General features: G+C 38.0%; 1 protein-coding gene across 1 annotated transcript in view; it reads right to left on the minus strand.

Moving 5' to 3' along the window:
* Positions 1-22831, minus strand: part of LOC142970066 (CUB and sushi domain-containing protein 1-like) — a 362809-nt gene that overhangs the window by 31134 nt on the left and 308844 nt on the right. The window contains exons 44-54 of the mRNA XM_076110217.1: positions 22092-22280; positions 21425-21602; positions 15508-15653; positions 14182-14262; positions 11544-11657; positions 9221-9337; positions 8817-8888; positions 7627-7773; positions 4425-4613; positions 4149-4334; positions 2279-2476 (exon numbers count right to left, since the gene is read on the minus strand). Of these exons, the coding sequence (XP_075966332.1) occupies positions 2279-2476; positions 4149-4334; positions 4425-4613; positions 7627-7773; positions 8817-8888; positions 9221-9337; positions 11544-11657; positions 14182-14262; positions 15508-15653; positions 21425-21602; positions 22092-22280 (1617 nt within the window). The remainder of the gene's footprint in view (positions 1-2278; positions 2477-4148; positions 4335-4424; positions 4614-7626; positions 7774-8816; positions 8889-9220; positions 9338-11543; positions 11658-14181; positions 14263-15507; positions 15654-21424; positions 21603-22091; positions 22281-22831) is intronic.

Below are 22831 nucleotides of genomic sequence, written 5' to 3' on the forward strand. Positions count from 1 at the left end.
AAATACACTGGGAATTAGAAACAGCATTGTGCGGTTACTGGTATTGTTATATTTTCTGTGTTTTCACAAATCTGAATATGAAGTGGTTGAAGTTGCCAAATCGTCATAGTGTTACTGTAGGTAAGATAACATTGTAAGTCGTCCTGTTTCAAACACTGTAAATGTAGTTTTCCAATGCAATACCTGGCTGAACTAGATGTAGGTCACAGGATTTAAGATCTTATTTTTCCTTAATATCCTCAGAGACATGTTTTCAAACCAGTGGCCAAGTTGAAGAATAGACACAACTGTTACATTGCCAAATCCCTCTGAGCTGCTGGAGTGTTAGGTAGGTCAACTCAAATACCGGATCAAGACAAAATGAAGAAATACATTGAAAATGTAGCAAAATAAAGTTTGAAAACCACTGCTCTCATGCAAGATACAGTTCATTTTTAATCTTTCTTTTTTTTTTATTCACAATGCTCACTTAAAACTTCCCCTTATAAAAGAAGCAGCAAAGGCACATTGCATTGTAACACTATTTGAAAAAACAATCTTCCACTATTGCTCAGATTTACCCCACATTTAGGAAGCACAGGCTGCATTCTGTTCAAAATAGCTATCACAGTCCCAATGTGCAACGGTAAAGATACCCCTGGTACCTCAATGAGAATAAAGTGGTAAGGGGAATGGATGAACCCAAAGACAGAAAGTCACTCACTCTCAAGCTGTCCTTTAAGTAGGTTTGCATATGGACGGTAGAGACATGTCCCTATCAATATTTTGGGAGGACAGAATTGTCCCGACCAATATTTCAGCAAACTTGTTTGCATTATCTTTGGAGTGAACAGATACACAGCAAGAGAGAGAGAAAAAAGAGCAGAGGAGCAGAATTGCTTGTTGACAGGTGCAGAGAAATGCACCTCTGGTGTGAGCAGCATGGCCGTAGCCAGGTGTGAGGTCACTGAGGTGCGAACTGCGGTAACTATTTCCTAAAAAGCCCACTGTCTCTGCATCTGAATGACCTGAAACCGCTTGAAACTGACAGCTATCGAAGAGACAGGGGTGAGTGACTGGAGAGGGCAGAAGGCCTGACAGCACTGTCCTGTTCACTTACATACAGAAACTATATAAAAACTACAATCGTACTTGGTGATATATGCACAGTATTAGAAGATATAATTGAAATATATTGATGCTCTGTTGTGCCATTCTTTCATGCTTTTTGATGTTATCTTGGATTTATACAGCCGATGATGATCATTTTTAACAGCTGCGGTGCGCTTCACTGCTGACCACTGTAGAGGATTCAGTTAATGTCCACTGTCTTTTGGATGTCTGCAGTATTTTTCCTCTTTCCTTCATATGACTTGCAAATGATGGCCACCCACTCCCTTCCCACACTTACACACTCTATAAGTAATTGTTTTTATACTGCAGGGTCGTTCTACTTCTACAGACAATTTCCACCACATCCTCGTCGCCAGGTCTGCGGTGGAAATTGTTGGTTGAAGTTCAGAAATAAAAGTATTCACACAAACATCGCTGAGGTTTGTCCTTTATTGAAGCAAAGACTATTTAGCAGAGTTAAGGATTCCAGCTGAAAGGCTGATGCACCCTAATGCACGGATGAGAGCAAAGCGACCCTGCATTAGTGTTATACTGGCGTGCTTCCAATCAAAACAAGAAAAACACATGCTATCTGGGTACTCAGAGGAATAACTTTCTCTGACTTTTCCGAAACTGTTTTGCTTGTAACAGGCTGGGTACGTTGTTTTGATAACTCATTCGTGGCAGGTTGTGGCAGCAAATGAAATGCAGTTTTATTCTTGTGATATTTGTCTTTTTGTCTGCATGGGTTCCCTGTTCATGTAGATGTGTCTTTGTGTGGAGTGTGTCTGTGTGATTGTATGGGGTTTCTTTTTTGTCCCTAGGTTTATATGGTGTCTTTTGCCCATCCCTAAACGTTGTTGATTTCAGTGACAATCACATCAGAAGTTAAAATGATTACAAAGGACTGTTTCTATCTACTATTTCATATAAAGGTATTTGAATATATGTGTACCCAGTATAAAGGGAATCTCTTGTAATAAAATAAATGCTCGGAGTCGGCGTAGACTCATAAATAGTTATATGTCATCTAGAGTGCCGGGGGAGGTTAACAAGCGCACAAAACATAGTATCATAGTGGAGTTTTATTATCTCGTTTAGAGGGCAAGAGGTCGGATTATAAGACAGCAGCAGTTGAGATTTATTTTGCACTGGAGAGACACAACGGTGTTTGTATTGTACTTACTCTTGCATGTAGCTAGGTCATCTGAGCCCTCCCAGGTCCCGTTGGCAAGGCAGCGAAGAGTCCGATGCCCCACACCCAGATAGTAACCTGTTGAGCATTCCAGCATCACCATAGAACCAAACTCTTCCAAACTACCAGAGAGCAGGCGGGAGGTCATGTGGTCTGACAAGGTGCCATCTGTGCTGGGGCAGTGGACCGCTGGAAGACAACATTTAATCAAATTGCATTTAAATTAAACATTCAATTAAGGTTTTCAAGCTTTATTTATGTCATTAATCATAAGCTATTTGCTGCCATATGGTTTACATACATGCCAGCACTAAATAACACATGAACCTCTATAATATATCATTTTTAAATTATAAATCACTAAAATCTATAATCTTATAATGTGTATAGGTGATGTCACCAGAATGTTTTGGTCATATACCTTTTCTGAATGAAATATGAAATTTTATTACTGACCATGGCCACAGTTATTTGAATATGAAGTGATCTAAGATCCACTGATCTAAGATCCACTTACTAATTTTTTTAGTTAGTAAAGCCTCAAACCCTGAACCCTCAAGGACTTACTGACGTCACCTGGTAAATGGTTGAGTGTGAGAGACTGTGAGGGCTTGAAATGGTATAAATACGAATCGGACAGCACTTTGCTGCACCGACAAAAGATATGATGTGCAATTGTGGGTATTTATTTATATTTTTTACTCCCTGATTTCAACGTCTTCCAGGCTCTTACCTCAGAAGATGAGAGGTAATTCCAAATAATATACTTACTTGTTTTTGTCAAAACAGCTTCAATGACAAAATCAAATATTTGATGAATAAATAAATAAATATCTTCTGATTTCATGTTTTTTTTCTGTTCCATCTTTAATCCTTAATGTTTCTGAGTACATTTAATATGACAGGCTGAACACACGTGAGCCGTCCTCTGTGTTTACCTTTTTTTTACGTCCCCATGCGTCCACTAGTAACCTCGTCTTTAACATCACATTGCAATGATTTGTGGGTAATTCCCTTCGGCAAAGTCTGCATCTAATGCTGACTTACGGAAAGTGATCATAAAGGGCTCAAAATGTCTGCCAGAGAGTCTCCAAACACTCGATGATGTGACAGTGGGACAGTCCTAAACCCTCACGGTTTTTGCGGGAGCGCGCCTTAAAGTCTGTGAGTTCGTAAGGGTGGAGATTTGGATTGGGCCTTAGTCTGCATATCATAGTCTTCCTTAGTTGTCATGTCATGGAGACAACATGACAACCATGAAAACTGAGCCACTCCGTTCAGTGAGGAATATTGCGAGATGTTGTGAAAAGCTCAGGAAATAGCGAGTAAGTGGACCTTGAGCTAAAGGAATACTTTTCACCCAAAATGACAATTGCATATCAATTACTCAAATGTAAATCAAAATGAATTGTCAAACATGTACACACACAACACACAGTGAAATTTAGCCTTTGGATTTGAATCTATCCTAGTATAAGGAGCAGTGAGCAGCTACTATACAGCGCATGGGGAGCACTTTGGGGGTCCGATGGCTTGCTTAAGGGCAACTCAGCAGTGCCCAGGCAGCAAACTGGAACCTTTACAGCTACCGGTCCACGCTCTGTACCTGGTCTGTACTTCCCGTGCATTATCGCTGAAACCTTACTATGTAAAACATTTCTGCCACTACCGTCTATTGCTCGTGCAGGCGCGAGTGTTTTAAATTCTGCGTTAACTGCAGAGGCATGCCAGAAAAACAAAGTTTTCATCAATAATTCCAAGTAACACACTGTGACAAATTGAGATACAAATGGTCATTTTTAAGGGTGAAGTTTTCCTCTCAGATGTTTTTACTTTTTGTCAACTCATTTCATAAACTTACGTAGGCATCTGGGTGCTATGGCGGCATTACTCCAGCTGCCTTCCTCCAAACACACTGCTGTCATTTGAACATCAGGGTCAAGGTGGAAACCATGGTTACAGTGATAGGTGATTTGGCTACCCACGGTGTACTGGTTAGCCTCGAAGCTGCCGTTGCCCGGCGACTGAGGGATTCCACATGAGACGGCTGCCGCATCACAAAGACAGAAAAGTTTAAGGGCAATAAAAAGTTTTAACACCTGTCAACTTTTTTTGAAGAATGTGTTTCATATTTTACCTTGACAAAAAGGTGGGGGCGTGTCCCACTGGAACAGCCCATTGGGGCGGAGCCTGCAGGTGGCATTGCTTGAGCCTATCATCCGGTAACCACGATTACAATAGAACTGAAGCCTGCTACCCGGCCGGAGTTTGGTTCGGTTGACCACGCCGCCATTCACAGGAGGATCATTAATGCTACAGTAGGCAGCTGGAGAGACAGAGGGACAAAGAGGGACAGAGGAAGAACAATTTAATAAAAAAGTATTTCTCTGTGTTTTTATCACTTCACAGGAAACTCTACCACTTACCATGAAGGCCCAGTCTTTCAATTCCTTACTACTGAATGTTTATGATAAAGGGACAAAAAATCCTCCTGGGTATTAGAATATAATCTATCTCAGAGCGTCCATATCAGAGGATCAGTTGTTTAAGACTGAATTGCAATGACAATTTGATTGGGACTGTCGGGGTTGAAATTACTTCTGTTACCGGCTACAGGAATTTGAATTCCTACAGAAAGAAAAATCGCAAATTTTTGGAAGATTTCTTTGACAATAAAAAAACTCATTTTGGACACATCACACCTATATTTAACTGTCTTTCAATTATGAGATGACAGGTGCAGTCCTTTATTAATCCCAGTGGGAAATTGAGGAAGAGAAAGTCCTGTCCAACAAAACATTGTAAATATTCTAATTGTGCATGTGAAAGCACAACATGCACAACACATGTCCCGTGCAATGTGCTATTCTGGAAAATGAAAAGAAAGGGTTAGTAGTCTTTGTCCATCAGCTGCAGGAAAATGGACAATGCAGAGGCAAAGAATGACACACGCTCTATTGGGACACATAACGTATATACTTTTGCTTATACCATGGTCACATATTAAAGAAACCAAGAAACAGAATCTGTAGTGATGGTTTCGTTTACTCACTCTTAGTTAAAACATTGCACAAGGCATCAGTGTGCATCACTGTTGCTATGGTTAGGCAGCTTCATCTGAAGGCCATGGCCCGCTCAATTGTCCAATCAACATCACTGCATATCTGGTTCCATGTGTCTTTCAAATAACCATGGCCTTGATATAATGTACTATATGCACACCCGAATAATAAAGTGTCACATGCCTATCTTTATAATTATACCGAATGCTTTCAGTTTTATATTGACATAATCAATGACAGCTACCAACAACGTTCCCCTGAGATACTGACAAACTGGTTTGTTTTGGCTTTAGTTCCATCTGAAATAGCTTTAGTTGACTCATACAAAATAGTTTTGCTCTCACATATAAAATATGTTGAGACACATATTACTGATACTACTACAGATACCGATTTAAAATATATAACTCCCACAATAGTTTAGAGCCTGACCCAAGTCAGACGTCACAGACGCATTGAAGCAGCAAAGAAAAGAGAACAAAACCAATACAGTAGAGAGACTGAGATAGTAAGAGAGGAGTGGAATTTCAAAGTGAATCACTATGAAGCATGTGCACAAGCGATGAGGCTATTGTTGCTTTTAGAAAGGTCAGTGGATATATAAATATGATATCATTAAGAACAATGCCTCCAACAAGGCCTCCGACGTAATACATTCCCTTGACTCGAAACTTCAACTTAATTGTTACTTTATCCCTAAAACCATGTCTTAATTCTCAAATAGGCCTTTGATAAAGAAGTACATGTTAAACTGTCAGCAACTGATAAACATACACATACATACTGTACAATATGTATGGTGTGCTTTAACATAAAGCTCACCAGAGCATTAACAGTGTAAGTGTATACAGTATGAACTATACTATAAATTCCTGTTCTCTGTATAGCTGTCATTGTCAGGGCACGACAACACCCATGGGGAAGAAACAATACTATAACTTTGGCGATTGTTCCGATACAAACAACAAACTAAAATGTATCACACATTTTTTTCAATATAGAGAGCCAGGAGACCGACCTTGTGACACTCTTCTCTCAAGTCCAAACACGATCGGTCTCTCTGTAAATTGTATTTCTATGACTGAAACAAATTTCACAAATTGTTTACAAATGAATACCCCTGATTGAAAAGCAGCTGAAGAACTTCACAAACCCATCTGAACAAAGCTAATGATCAGAGCACCACAAGAACCTGCTGATAAATACAGATAATACACTCTGAAACACAGCGATTCAAATTAACTAAGTGGATTGGCCTGATGCAGTAAAAGAAAGTTTTCCATTAGGAGTGTCTTCTAAATGATCACGGCTCAGGTACCTACATCCTTGATGCATCAATTCATTTTCACGATAAGAAAGGCGTTGGGGTTGATTATTCATGTTAATGGAGACAAATCCCTTCTAGCCAACATTAGTCGAAGATTTTTCAACACAGCATACAATTTCATTAGTGTGAAAGCAGAGATAAAGCAGAGGAGACAGCTGAACGTTTTCTTGACTTGGTAGGAGACTGATCTTCTAGTTTGTGTGAAAAAACTCAAGTTGTAGCTTTCCTCCCTGACATGCAAGTAATGCAGATTTACATTTCATTTCAAGCTTTATCTTTATGCTTTTAAAAGGTATAATATGCAACAATTTCCTAAAAAACAAAGTATAGACAGGTACAGAATAATCCCTCATGACCCACTAATAGTGTGTGGCGATGTATCTGCAGAGATCCTGCCCTCTGTCAATTTATTTCTCATTTCTTATTAATTTGCTGTGTTCGGGACTCTCCTGGGAATCAGCAAAGAGCATTTGGACCCCACATGGGGGTGAAATCCTGAGCTAATAAACTGGGTATGCAGCCCGTTCTCATTCCCTGGTCCAACACCTCCGCTATGTCATGCCCCTTGTTATGTTATGCCCCTCGGTGTACCGAGGCTCACAGACCTGGCCTGAAGCATGCCTTGGGCTGCATTCATTCAAAATCCGGCACCTTCCCGCACGTTTGTGAGGAGGTATGGATGCGTTCATTTGTGCTTTAGAATGCAACCGCAGTAAATCACTTAGAAAGTAAAGTTGTATTCTTCTGATTCTCGCTAATGCTGGTCCCTCTCTTCATTCACTCTTGCTCGACCACTGCTGAGCTCTGTGTTTACAAACAGCAACCGACAATGTGAGTACAAGTTATACCTTTAACAGATAAGAAGATAGTGTTTGACTTTGCATAACCAGCTGATGAATGAACAGCAATGAACAAAAACAATTAGAGAAAATGAAAGATATGGTATGTACCTGAGTATCGTATCTTGAATCCTCTCTTGTTGGTTGCATGGTCAGTGGACCATCGTAGGTAGAGCTGGTTTGTTTTAGATGTGAAGTTCAGCTGAGATGAGTGATTACCACTTAGAGCGACAAGCAACGGGCTCTGTCCTGAGGATCCTAGAGAAGTGGATGACACTTCAGACGTGTGTACAGCACACTGTATATTTGTATCTTCTCATGTATAAGCATAAATGTAAAATATTTAGTTTAGTGCACGGTGTGTGTTCTTTCATACGTATGTGTGTATCAGGAAATTAAAAAATTCCAATATACCGGAGACGGAGATGAACAATATGCTGCAGTCAGAATGTGTTTTATTGTTTCTGTGACACGCAGCACATGAAGGTGACAGCATCATTAAGTTGCTAAGTACCTCCAAATTACATGATTCTGATTGAAGCAAATTGTTTTGCTTCATCTCAGGTTTATTGACCACAAATTGACCAAGCAGTGGATGGAGCCTGAAGTAAGTTCAGAAACAACTCCAGTCACAGCCATCTACTGCACAATGATGCCATTGCTGTCGGCAACATCAAAGACAGCTGTTTAGGACCAGATAGATACAAAGAGACAGCGCTGAGCGGGATACACATAGGGTATTAGTGTTATATATGCTCATCCCTGTTTGTGAATTTCAATACAATTAACATATTTCAAAAGGAGGTAAGACCTTATCTGTGCTTTGACGGGTTGTTATGACGTTTGCTGTTTTACAAACTGAGCTGTGGGCTCTGTGAGTGGGCCTCTTGATTTGAAGAACTGATATTCTGATCCTGGCAAAAATCCTAACAAAACTATGTTAGTTGTCACTGGTTATATAAAGTTGTATAAAGTTTTTAATAATACTATGTAAATAAAAATGAATAAATAAAGTAGAAGAAAGTTAAATTCCACACACACACACACACACACACACACGCACACACAAACTCAAATTGACTGTTACACAAGCTAGTTGGAACTCCTGCGGGGAAAATTCCTAACACCGCAAATGAGAATTAAGTGTTGTGCATCTTATTAAGTGTTGTGCTACTTTTCATAAACAAACATGAATTAAAGCTGCATGTGAGTATGCGTGCGTGTGTGTGTGTGTGTGTGTGTAAGAGAGAAAGACGGTCTGTGTCTGTATAGCAAAAAGAGAGACGCAAAGCTTTGTATACCATCAAAAATCTCCAGTTCATCAAACTGTTTCTCGCTGTGGAACATCTCTACATAGATATTGATGGTGTAACCTGGAAAACAACACAAATAATTTACAAACACTTCCAAAAACCTGCAATATAAAGTATACCTCACAACCAAATGAAGGGTGGCATGCACAAACCTTTATACATATTTATGCCCAAAGAGCTAATGCCCATACATACTATATGCACACACAGCCTTGCAAGCATCACTTGACATATTCTATATTTTACAGTACCAGCACTTCCATACACTGTACATACAATACAGTCTACTGTACAACATCCACACAGGCACGCAAAAATAAAAAATACACCCCTACACATACAAACAGCAGTCTAGACACAAACTGGTTGCATCCCATCATCACACACTGTACCTGGAACCATATGTAGAAGCCAGGAGCATGTCTGGCTGTTGGGATAGTTAGTAGGGAACCCGGGGCTTAGTATCACTCCTGATGACAAAGACCGCTCCTCATTGGCTGGGCACTGGGCTGGAAGGGTAGTAAACAAAAGCCAGTCAGACTGATCAAAACAGTGAAAACTTTTCAGAGTTTTCTTTTGTACATTTCTAGCTTCCAGCAACTCTTTCCCAATTTGCATCCTTTCCATCCCTCTCTCCGGTCCTGTTTATCTGCCTACTACTTGTATCTGTATCCTTTCTCCAACAAACATGCATAAAGAGCACACCTTTGGAAAAGTATGTTTCATACAACTTGCTTTCATGCCTTAGGGGTCATGTTGGGCCAAAGACGGCATGTGTAGAATCTCAAGGCCACATGTCCATTTTCTCTGCCCATTTAGCCGGCCCGAGCCTCTGCCAGTCGTTCTGCTTTTGTGTGGGGAAGCACTTTGGTTGCATGTTCTCTTACAAGAGTGCTGGTTTCCTTTGACCCTGCTTTATAATGGAAAGGACACTCTGTTCATCACACATGATGGTGAAGGCTGAGCATCTCTTCAACAATTTTCTCAAAAGAGAAATTCAAATCAATATTCAGTTGTCTCATAAAAAATGCCAGGAGCTGCAACCAGCACTTCCCAGTGTGAATGTATTAATACTGCTGAACTGAGAATATCAAGTGCTTCTTTCCTGATGTCTCTTTCGTCTTAGAATTAAAACTCAAATTCATGCCACAATCAACCGCTGTACTACTAAAGAGACATCTTCAATACCTTTTTAATTACAGGGTAATGAGGAGTGGACAGAGTTTTTAGTTTTCATCCAACATTTTCAACACACAACTCTAGGACTGTCGGTGCCAATGGGATTGCATTTCTGCTGATTTTGCAAACTCTTTGCAAACTTGTATTCACCTTGGCACAACAATTTAATATTTTCAAAATGTATTGATGTATTGACTCTCGTGCCTAATATACCTTTCTGGCAGCAGATTTTTTTGGCATGTCATAGAAGAAATAGCCCACATGTAATTTGACAACATTAAAAACCACTGCAGTCCAGTTAGGTGAGCTAGTTCCAGGGTCCTGGTATTGTGCATGCTGGCTCACTGGCGTGGCTTACTGGGACCAAACACAATTTGTTTCACCTGTGCTTTTCCCTCTCTGACATGTCTAAATGTATGTCTCTTCTATAATGGATTTCATCTTGACTCTGACAATAGTTTGTTCACCTGTGGGTAGCAGCAGCAGAAGCAGCAGGATTGATATTTGTATTAATATCCTTACTGGTTAAATGTATGTAAACATTAGCATGAAGGGTGTTCAAAGGTCTTTATTGCATGTTGAGACAACATTTGGAGAATAGTTTGGTTCAGACAATGTGGGTTTTAGGGTTATGTTTTCCATAAAGAGGCCTCCTTCAAACCATTACAGTGATTTACCACCATTTTGCATTCAAAATTAAATCTTGGTGAAAATGTACTCCAGACCCTGATGAGATAACGATACCTTCCTCTATAAAGATCTGAAATTCTGTGTGATAATGGTAACCATTACATTACATGGTTTACTGCCTATGAACGCTTTGGAACAATGGGTGGAGAGGTGATCTGTCTTTTAAAACTGTAAGATATATTTTCAAGACAATGGATTAAAGGGGATCTCCATCAATTTCACACCTCAATATCCACTTACTATTCATGCGGAGTATCCTTTAGCCTGTGTAAACAGCTGTATGATTAATCTCCTGCGGCTCTGGAGAAAACTGTGTCAACAAATGTCGGGGCCTGGAAAGATGTGGGTCTTTATCAGGCACGGAGGGTCTAACGAAAAGACGCCTCAAGTTACAGTATGGAAAGTGTAGAATCCGGATGTTTTGGAGTTTAATTATATGTCAAAATATTTCACTCTGTATTGATTTTCTATCTGTTGCTTATGAAGCCCCAAACTTTATCAAAGTTAAACTGTAAATCGCCGGGATTCTATTTTTTAATGAAAATGTTTTGATAGTTTTTAACATCTAATCTGTCAAGTTAATATTTCTTGTACAATGTTGAAACACACATACATTTCTGTTCTACAGACAAATGACAAACAGGAGTACACATAGAGAAAATTCAGTTTAACAGAACAGAAGCTATTTTTTAGTTGTAAAGAATGTATTCAGATCTATTTGAGGAAAATGTTTAAACAACGCAACCTAAATTAAGATTCAATCTGTTTTGATTCAGTATCCCCATATGATTTTCATATAGACATGCACATACGGTATCTCTGTATATGGTTCAGGAGTTGCCTTACCTTGACATGTGGGGGTTGGGGCTTCAAAAAGCAAATGGGAATTGAGTTTACACATCAGCTCCGCCTTTCCGACCAATGTGTATCCAGGCAAACAGCGGTACTTCACAATATCACCTGACACGGGAAAATAATAAAAACCCTATCAGGTCATCACAGATTATACGTGTAACAAGTGTTTCCGTAGAATAAGCGTCTTGATGACTGCACAAGTAAAAATCCGGGGCAAATCAAAATTAAAAGGTAGATTCTGCTTTTTTTATTAAAGGCAAAATGTGCTTATTTTCAACCTTATCTCTAACTATTTGAGTAAGGTATATAGTGCTGAAACACCTGCTAATATCACTGATGTTCTCTGTGTCTCTGCTGAGCTGCTGCAAAATTGGTTGCTCTTCCGTATACCAGTGACGTGACAGTGACGTACTCGGTATGAAGGTCTTTGTTCTCTTTGCTTGTGCTATAACAGCGAAAATGGAAATCCAAAATATGAGTGCAGAGGATGTTAACAAGGCAAATAAGCATGTCTGCATTGGTGTAAGAGAGAAACTTGAATTCAGAAGGTGTAGGCTTGTATCTTTCTGTTTAGGTGTGAGAATATTTGCTTCATTGAAATTTTGTGAGTTTATTTTGTTTATTTATCAGACGTAGCAAAGTTGTCGCTCAATGATGTGCAAGGCATCCTGGTACATTTATGGCCCGGTCAGCACAGCTCCGCAGCAGGAGAAATCAGCTTTCTCGATCAATGTAGCACGCACTTTATTTATTTATTTCTTCAGTGGACAACATTTACCATCACCACTGACGGGTCTTTTTAAATACTGACATATCCAGGATATTTTGCACTAAAAAGACAAAAAGGAGAATATCCTTAAATGGTCTTTGCTGAATACTGCACATTGTTGCAACAAAAACTTTGTCCTCATCTATTACGTTTGATTAGTGCAGGGACTGGATGGTATTACAGATAGTACAGACAAGAGGAACAATTACAGAAACCAATAACCCTCTAAATGTAATATGAGTATTGGTGCCCTTTAGGATGTTTATTTTGTAAGTAGAGTTGATGCTTCATTTTAAGAGGCAACATTTGACACGCTTAACATGGGGTGGAGATCTACCGCCTTTGCTTGTGTCCAGACCTTTGAATCTGTCCACTCCAATTCTTTCTGATATCAGGCAACTACCACCTGTCAAGTGGACGTAATGCTTGCTTCAAACCTTGTCCGGGAGGCATACGGTACACACACAGAATGAACTTTAAAATCTTTGAACAGAACAAACAAGAACATTCAGCCTTTTCTTGAACTCGTTCACAGATTGTACAAATGTCTATTAGACTGACCGACAACAAAGCTGTCTCTGAGGTACTCCATTCTGCCAGGATTTGTGAATGTAAAAGTCACAGTACATTCACTCCAATGTTCTGAGGGCTTGGGAAATTTCTTTGTATGATTATCTCGAACTAGCTCCCATTGGTCTTTACTCTGTCACAGAGAATGGCTTCACTATCGCTGTGAACAGGTGCAACCTGCATGATGCCACTGTGGTGTAATGCCAGTGGCAATTATTTGACGTCATCTTTATAAATGACCACTCTGTTGTAGTCCTACCACTCTTTGGATCACTGTTGTACATGTCTTTCTCCTGTTAGGAACAGTATATCAAACTATCCTGGGATTTGAACAATGCACTTTAAATGTGTCTTCAAAAGGTCAAAAACAAAAAAATCCTAAAAATCAACAAATCATTCAAAAAAATCAACTCACTTTTCAGAATCTATAAAAAGTTGACATTTCAAAATGTGAGTTTTCTGCAGAGATATTGTTGTATAGTTTGTCAGTAGCGAGTAGGCTCTGCAAACCATTAGCAGGGTAAATTGATCTTGCTGAGGTTTTATGAAATGTCTTTTAATTAAATGTTTTTTAATTACTATACAGCTCCTGTAAGGATCTAAAAAGTCACCAAACTGTAGAATAAGATGTGTTGAGCAAATCACATAATACAGGGCTGAGGGAAAATGGAGAACTTGACAAGCGATTATTTCTCCAGAAATAGATGCGTTTCAAAAGCTTAGGAGACCATATTTGGTGTTACATTTCAAAATAGTCCATTAAGCAGAAAAAAAGACATTGGTCAAGCTTAACACAATGAATACAGAACACTATATATATACACATACATAGAAGATAACATGTCTGCGTGACACATACACATGCACACACAGTGGTAGCCGAAATGGATTTTACTTGGAGCAAGTGGCTCAACTTCACTAATAAAAAATATATAATTAACAGTGACAGACTAATGTTAGCCTGCTATAGTTAGATTATGCATGTCTTGTACACAGTAATGTCGCCCATTAGTAGGTTAATTTAGAGTCATTTACACTCAGCAGAATAATGACCTCCTAAAAGCTTGATTATGAGATTGTCAGTCCTGTCAGTCATTTTAATCTTAAGGATGTATCAAACTTGACAAGCTTCAAAATACGTACATGTACATAACAATTCGGGTTGTTTTTTTTTCAATTTCTGCAGTAAATCGATGCAACAGCAGCACTTTTATTCACCTATAGTAATATCTGGTCAACCAATGTTTTACTGTATCAAAGGGTCATATTATTAGTAATCAGGATAATTACCTATCTGGAAGTCTTCATCTTCATAGATCACCTCTGCATTCTCCACAACAGGGGGAGCTGGGCATTTCTTCAGCCGGTAGGCTGAAAAGAGAAGTGAAAAACATTTCAATTAGGTACTATGTCTAAAATACGAGTGGTGGGGGGGGGGTAGTGTGATTGTTTTGACAGAACATTTTCCCTGCTCACCCATCCCTTTCCAAGCGTGTTGGAGAACTAGGGTGGAATAGGTATCTTTAGGGTTTTAGTACAATTAGAACCTACTCTTGTGAATACTCTTGTCCTCTGTCCTCCTGGCTGCTTTTTCTCAGGCGGCAGAAAAGTTAACAACAACAAAAACACTTTTGTCCAATCGTGCTTGCTGTGCTTGCGCCAACTAGCTGCGGTGAATGAGACTGCGGTGAATGATGGTGGACTCCGTTGAAGATGATGGCTTTTTCTAAGCTAACGAAAGCACTACGATTCTTACACTGATTAAAACATAGTTATGAATGGCATATTTAATTTCTGCCAATGAATCCCCCTAAATCCTACACACTGTTCCTGTAATTCACAAGTGGAGAACAAGAACTTCAGAACAACTTTCGCAGTGAATTTATACTCCAATAAATGGTTTCAGTCAGTTAAATATTCAACATGAAGCTGCGTTTTTTTCTATTTTTCTACCTGCATATTAAAAGAGAAATCTTTTTCCTACAGCAGCTAAGTGAAATAATTAGAAAGAGGTGTTTTCAAGTGGGGATGATTTGGATGTTCTTTTCAAATAAGTGATTCACTGGTTCCTGAAGCAAAACCATATTTTGACCTTAAAAAACTGATGAAGTCAAGAAGTATTTAGAGTAGATAATATCCTAAACGTTTAATCAAAGGCAGAGGTGCGGATAGTTTGTGTGGATGCTTACCTCAGTACCTGTTTTTTGAGGTAAAAAAAACGAATGCACACCCTGAGCAACAAGGTGAAGAAAACTGCCTATGCTCTAGCATCTCACTCTCTCTTTTAGTAAGGCCTCTGACCTTGTTTCTTATAGCTATTCACTGGTTATGGAACTGCAAAGCACTATCCACACTCATACTGGGACTACATCAAAATTGAACTTTGATTGAGAAAATCAGTTTGGTATTCGCAAACGCATAATGGCATGTAGAAATAATAAAACAACTACGCATTACTTTGTAGATGGGCAGTGAAAACATCTTGGTTCTTGGTATATCAGTCCCTCTACCTGAGTGTTCATATGTGTCTAACTGAATCTACTGTACTGTATATGCTGTACAAATACATATGAGCTTAAACTACAGGTCAAAGTGTATGCGAGTGTGTATCGCCACCATGAAAGTTGAGAATGAAGAACCCTCCAGTTGAAAAGTCCGAGTGAAAGCGGATCAGGACCTTCGGACTGGTACTGTAGGCCGACTCTAAAGCCGTGTTGCCACTGAAGACTCCCAGCTGAGGACTAGACGTATCTGGGCCGTCCCTAAATACAAAGAGAGAACAAAGACAACTGACAAGGCTTAAACTGGAAGCAGGATACATTTGAACAACTGCAGCAGAGGGATGGAGAGAGAGAAACATAGAGTCGCAAAAAGATAACTATGTATACGATAAAGGGTTACCTGATTTTCTTTTACTCTTCAAATCATGATTTTTTTACATGTTAAGCAAAGCCTTTACACTAACAAGATGTAAGAATGTATTTGTCTTATACTCATATTTTCAATATGTAAAGGGAAATTGGGGGATAACATACTGTCGAGGATGTTTAAAAACTCTCATGTACTATAATAATAATTAAAATAAGTATAAAAAGTATGGATTAGAAAAAATGATATAAAGGATTGTATCTCAAAGTTTAAAATTATAAATATAAGAAGGGTTGACCCCAAATAGTCGACTATTTGATGATTTGATCTCAGGAGCCTGATTCAAAGAATCAAGGAGCAATAAAAAAAGACATGATTTGACAATCAGTCGACTATGGGCCAGACTTGACCAATCAGATGTGGCTGAACAAATACTTTGTCGGGGACAAAGTATTATATTTGTTCTATCACAAAAGGGACTTTGGGTCCGCCTGGCAAAATTATGAAAGGTTACGTCATTTGTTTTACATGTGTGTGCAGCTCATATATAGAGAGCGGAGTGGAGAGTATAGTGAATGGCAGAAGTTAATCGTTGTTTTTTTTACAAACTGTCTGAAAATCAACTTTAATTTATAAATATTATAAAAGTAGAATAGCAATATTTATGACTATTTCCAACTTTGGCGCCTCCCAGAGGCAGCATAAACAAGACAGTGTGGCAGACAGCAATGGATGCCACTAAACTTCCTCACTGGGAATGTCATGATGAATTATTAATACAGTATTACCATAATTACAGATTCCACATGTAGGGGCTTTAAACACATTTTTACTGATCAAGTTAAGTTGTCCGACTCTGTAGCATTGTACTTATGGGAATATGAGGATTATATGATATTGAATTATTTTCTTATAGGTAACCTAACTATGGAACCAACCTGCACTGCTTCTGGTTCAACCGCCATTCGTTTTGTTTGCAACTGTTTTTATTTTCTCATCTATTCTGTGTAGAAATATATAGATTGTTATTATTGATCTGCCTGCAAAAATGCACCCCCACCTCACCCCAAAAAAGACTTTATTACAAATCTACAATTATTTCCACAAATGCCTCTGTAGATTCCTTACAATGGAAATCCATAATTGTGATGAAAACCATAATTGGACAGATTGGTTTGATTATGAAAAGATTACGCTGAATAAACAAACTGCTGACTGGTGTCACACATCAACAAGGTGCTGGTGCATGTGTCTGCCACAGCTCTAAAAGCAGGTCAGGGGTCAGGATCAGTATGAGCTTCTTATGAAATGCTTCTGACTAGAACTAATTACAGCCAGGAAGAGAAACCAAAAGCAGCCTTTGTTAATAAAACGTCCACTTGATTGTATGTGTTCAGATTGTAAAGCCTTCTGAGGCAAATTTGTGATTTTGGGCTAAACAAAATAAATTGAATTGAATTGTTCATTGAAAGGGCAGCAACATATATATATTTTTTCTTTGCATTGCCTTGTTTCACTCACTTCAAACAACTTCATTAAACAAGGCCTGTGGATTAAAGGCTCAACTTAACTCATTAAATATTCAATGTTGCTGAAATTTTATATTTTATAAAGTTCCTAAATGCCCAGTTTTAGGTTTTTAATGAACATGCCATTGGATTAAACAAGGGTTTTGAAAATGTAATTCATAAAGAGTGGCTGGGATCTCTTGGCTCCTCAATAATTCAAGGCCTTCTGAAGGTGTTGGAGCTCATTTGGAGTATCAAAATGTTCTATTTGGGTCATTTAAATTAAAACTGAGAAAGAATTGTGTGGCTCTGTCTTTACTCACTGAAAAATACACAAGCCCAATTTATCAAAACATGTGTCTGCATGTGTGTGAGTATATATAGTATATATACTGTATATACATTATATATATATACATATATATACATATATATATATATACATATATATATATATATATATATACACATATATATATATATATACATATATATATATATATACATATATATATATATATATATATATATATATATATATACATATATATATATATACATATATATATATATATACATATATATATATATATACATATATATATATATATACATATACATATATATATACATATATATATATATATACATATATATATATATATACATATACATATATATATATATATACATATATATATATATATATACATATATATATATATATACATATATATATATATATATATATATATATATATATACATATATATATATATATATACATATATATATATATATACATATATATATATATATATATATATACATATATACATATATATATATATATATATATACATATATATATATATATATATATATATATATATATATACATATATATATATATATATACACTCACACATGCATGGTCAGGGACACAGGGACACATTCAAAGTAAGCCTTACCTCTGGAAATTAAAATTAAAGTTTGATTTATTAATCTTTATCTTTTCTGTCTATCTACTAAAGATAACTGACTCAAGCACAATGCAGTTGAGAATAACGGGGGATTGGGAGAACATTAATAACAGAGTCACGTGGGCTGACTGATTCACCATCAATCAAATCGCTTTTTTTGAACAGTGGATCCACAGTGGATCAACCTGGTCCAAAGTAAACTAATATCATAATGCTAGTGATGTAGAATTACCACGAGAAAGAGTTAGAAGAGACAGTACAATGACACAACAACAATACTGTGATATGAGAACAGATTTTTAAGGGACTTTGTTAGTTTTTCTAAATATTTGGATGTATCTTAAATGAAAGGCTACATTATAGCGGAGTGCTGTAATTTTCTGAGCTTGTATAACTATTCAGCATTTTCTCTCTGAGTGAAATAAACCATTTTTTTTTCTCTTCGGAGTAAATTCTTATCAGTCAGGTGATTTGAGTAAATACATGGCATCATAAACTATTGTGTTGCTCTGGTGCTACATTGCCCACTGTTAGAAATGGTGCAGTGATATTAGGCAACAAGCCAAAATTCAACTGGTGGCAGACCACAGAGACAGTTTGGCTTCAATCCCTAACATCTGGATGTAGCTGTCGTGACATAAACCCCAGGGGTATACAGGGCACAAACCAGGAGACACACATCACTGAGATATGAAATACACAGGACATTGTGATGCACAAAACAAAAGACATTCATCACAAGTTTGATTAATGAGTAACCAGAACACAAAGGCTGGTGGAGGTGGAAATCAGCATAACCACTGACAACAGCAGCAGAATGAATGATTAGAGAAATGGAAGATTCTCAGATGTACTTTTTTGAATGTAAGGGTCAGCTGCTACTGATTACTTTATTGCACGAATTCAATGCTCAGCCTGAACTAAAGCAATGCTCTAAGAACACATTCCTCTGTATTTCATCTTACGTTCATTGCTCAACATTTGTAGTACACATAAAACACTTTTTTATATGTAGAGTGATTATGTAGAAAATAAACCCTCTTTAATCAATAGCTGGCTGGCTTTGGTGTGCTTATTCAAATCCAGAATGACACATTTCAAACTCAGTTAAGCCTTAAAAGTTCCATATTTAAAAGAAACTATGCTTCAGATCTTATTAACACAATGTGTCCTCTCATTCTTTTTCCACCTGAATTCAGAAATCCAACAGCCACATTTCCAAATTACAACAAAAGCAATGGCCAGGATCTTAAGCCCTTATGAGTACAACGAGATGATGTCAGCTATCGTGTTTTCACCGTTCACGGCAGATATAAGGTATTACATCATTGAAACAAATGTCAGAAGGCCACAGGCTATTATCTAAGTAGAAATAAGACCATTGGATACCACTGTAAACCCATTGTGCCTCTTTCACTGCTCTAACTTTCCACATTTGTTTCTCTCTGGGAAAGTCAAAACAACCCAAATACTCACTCTAAAACATTGCCTCACACCACAAGGATTTAAAGATAGAATACACAATCTGTTAAAGCACAGATGAGCAGTGAGTGCATCTCTGTCAAACAGAAAAGTGTCCAAAGTCACTGACACAAAAACCTTTGGTCTGACTGTCAACAACTGGTAATTATGGATGTTGAACAACATCAGTACAGCTGTCTTAGAGTAAAACAAAATCATTTTTGGGAGAATTTTGCAGATATTTATGCCAGTAAATCCTATGATATAGAAATTAGTAATTAATTGTAGACACAATAGATACATCTAATAATCAAAATCTTAAGACTGTATCTTAAATAATTATTCAGGACCCAGTGAGCTGATAATAACCTTTGGATCACCCACTCTAAATCTGGAAGGTATATGCTATCCCACCGGCTCTGAGCAAAGCACTCCTCTCTTCAGTGTTGGCCCCCAGTCACTTCCAAAAATATGCATGTGTTGGAGATGGATATAGTGAGATAGAGTGGTGCAACTGTCAATCATTTAGGCAATAATCTAACATTACAGATGTATTTTGGTATCTATCTAGGAATGTGATTTTAGAATTTTGTTCCCCCGTAAAATGTGACAAAAACACTTGAATCACCCAAATCAATTTGCAACTGCAAAATAACTCCATGGCTCTGGTAGCTTGTGAGATTGAAAGCGAGTAGTCACAGTGTGATTGTATTACTTTCCCACAGCCTGCATTTCAACTACTCACCCCTCATAGCTTGACTTTTAAGTCTGATAACAAAAGACTAAACTCATCCAAACACAAAATATGTATTTAACCAAACCAACACCAAATGATGACAGTGCACAAATCCTACTTGATTTAAATTGTCTTCATAATATTATTTGTATCATACTGAAACTACTTGGTGAGAAATTTCTCTTGGATTGACCCAAACTTGTCAGATCCAGCCGAGTCCCGTTGGATTTGTGAACCCAGCTCCACCGCTCCTTTCATTACATTTCCCACTCCCCACTGAATCTCATCATTACTGCCAGCGTTCCCGAGCCCTCTCCGGGTCTGCGTATGGCCATGGTACTGAGTTAGATCGAATTGGTCAGCGGCCCCATTGTAAATGCATTACTCTCACACCCCCAATTACAATTTTCCCTCCACACTGAATCCTATTATTACTGCAGAAGAGTCTGTGTATGCATGGCACAGAGTATGCGTGTATGTATTAGGAGTGTATGGAGCTGTGATCCCTGTATATCAACCATGCCATATACAGATACATATGAGGTTTTTTTTATGTCCCTGTATGATACAGTCATAAACAATTGACACATATTGATATATGCCTTTCTATGGGCAAGACTGTGTTTGTATAAAGTGAAAGATGAATAAATAAAAATGCAATCAATACCAGGAATAAGGATATCATCAATAAAACATATCCCAATAAGTCAGTGTGACAGAAAGAGTGTGTATTTGTGTGTGAGAGGGAAAGAAAGAGATGAAAAAAAGTAAAAGTTGATACAACGTCTTGTTGGTGTGCAGAGAGGAGACAGGATATAAGTAAATTCAAGTCTTACCTGTCAGTGATGCAATCAGTCCCAGGATAAAGAGCAACATTGAAAAGAAGCTTATGCATTTGTGTGCATGTGTGTGTGTGAGTAGGTGTGTGCGTGTGTGCGTGCGCATGTAAATTCAAGTGTGAGAGTACCCAGACTTACCAGACAGCGATGTAATCAGTGACTGGCTCTGTCTGCAATAAGGTAAAGTTTATATAAACTCCATGTCCGTGTGGAACTGTGATGAGCCAGCTGCAATCTTGGGAGTTGGGGTATTCATTGGGATACTGAGGTGAATAGATTGTCCCGTTTTCAGCCGTGACATTATAGCCACAAGGAGCTGTAAAAAGCAGAGTTATGAGATTATCTATTTGCAAGGATCAGGGATTAAGAACAACTGTTGAACTGTAGACAGTGAGGAATATAATCACCGTCATTATTTGTAGGTGTAAAAGTAGAAGCAGCGATAGCAGTAGTGGTAATAATAAGTGCAATTATTGTGCTACTGATTTATAGAGTAAATGATCCAAGTGACACAATAATTTCTACTTTCTACTAACGCTGCTGGCTTGTGATGGCGGCGAAAAATGAGATTAAATTTACTGAAACTCAATTAGGATAACAACATTTTCTAAATGTCTAGATTTTAATTAAATTAACATTGTTACCTGAGGGCCGGGGATGTTCTGGGATAGAAATTATACGCATGTGTTATAACACAACATAAACTGGCCAATGTGAGAAGAGTAAATTCTTAATTCCAATCTTGGTAAATACGTTTAACCCAGCAAAATGTGTTTATATCAAAAAAATCATTGGTTGTTCTTACCCTCACAGCGTGGGAATGGGTGGTTCCACTTCCGGTTGGTCCCGTGAAGGCATGTTAGTACTGGGTGTCCGATCAAAACATAACCAGGGTAGCAGAGAAAGGTTACTGATTGGCCAGCGCTGTAGTCACTGTTGATGATGTCACCGTTAGGGAAAGGAAAGGGGTCCTGGCAGTTTTGAAGTTGATAGGCTAAAAGAGAGATGAAGAAAAATGAATGCAGTTTAATTTCAGATTTACCTCATTTTTAAGTTTCAGGAATATAAAACAAGCTGATCTTTGGCGAACAGGATGGGCAGGCATACAGTTATACTCAGATTAACAAATATAATTGAGTTGGATATTTCTTACATAGAAGCCTTTCACACCTGTATCTTGAGTCCCAAAAGGACAATTGCAATTCTTTGTGTTGAAATCAATTTTTTTTCTGTCTACAACTAATGGATTTCGAGGAGCATTAAAAAAATCTATGACACACAGAAGCTACCAGGCTACCAAAGTGCAGCAAGATAAAAATATATAATCTGCTTCTATGCAGTTATCTGGCACATGTATGTAGACTGTCTGACAAATGCAGCATCTAAGATGTAGGAGAGAAGTGCATACAACGCAATCCAGGCGCAGGATGTGTACAGGAACACCTGTTTGCCGTATGGGTTAAAGCAGTGGTTCTCAAACTTTTTCTGTCACGCCCCACTTTGGAGGAAGAAAAATGTTCATGCCCCACCACCCCAACGAAATTG

This window comes from Anarhichas minor, unplaced genomic scaffold (assembly GCF_050575085.1).
Source record: "Anarhichas minor isolate MPS153535 unplaced genomic scaffold, ASM5057508v1 ptg000042l, whole genome shotgun sequence".
Lineage (NCBI taxonomy): Eukaryota > Metazoa > Chordata > Actinopteri > Perciformes > Anarhichadidae > Anarhichas > Anarhichas minor.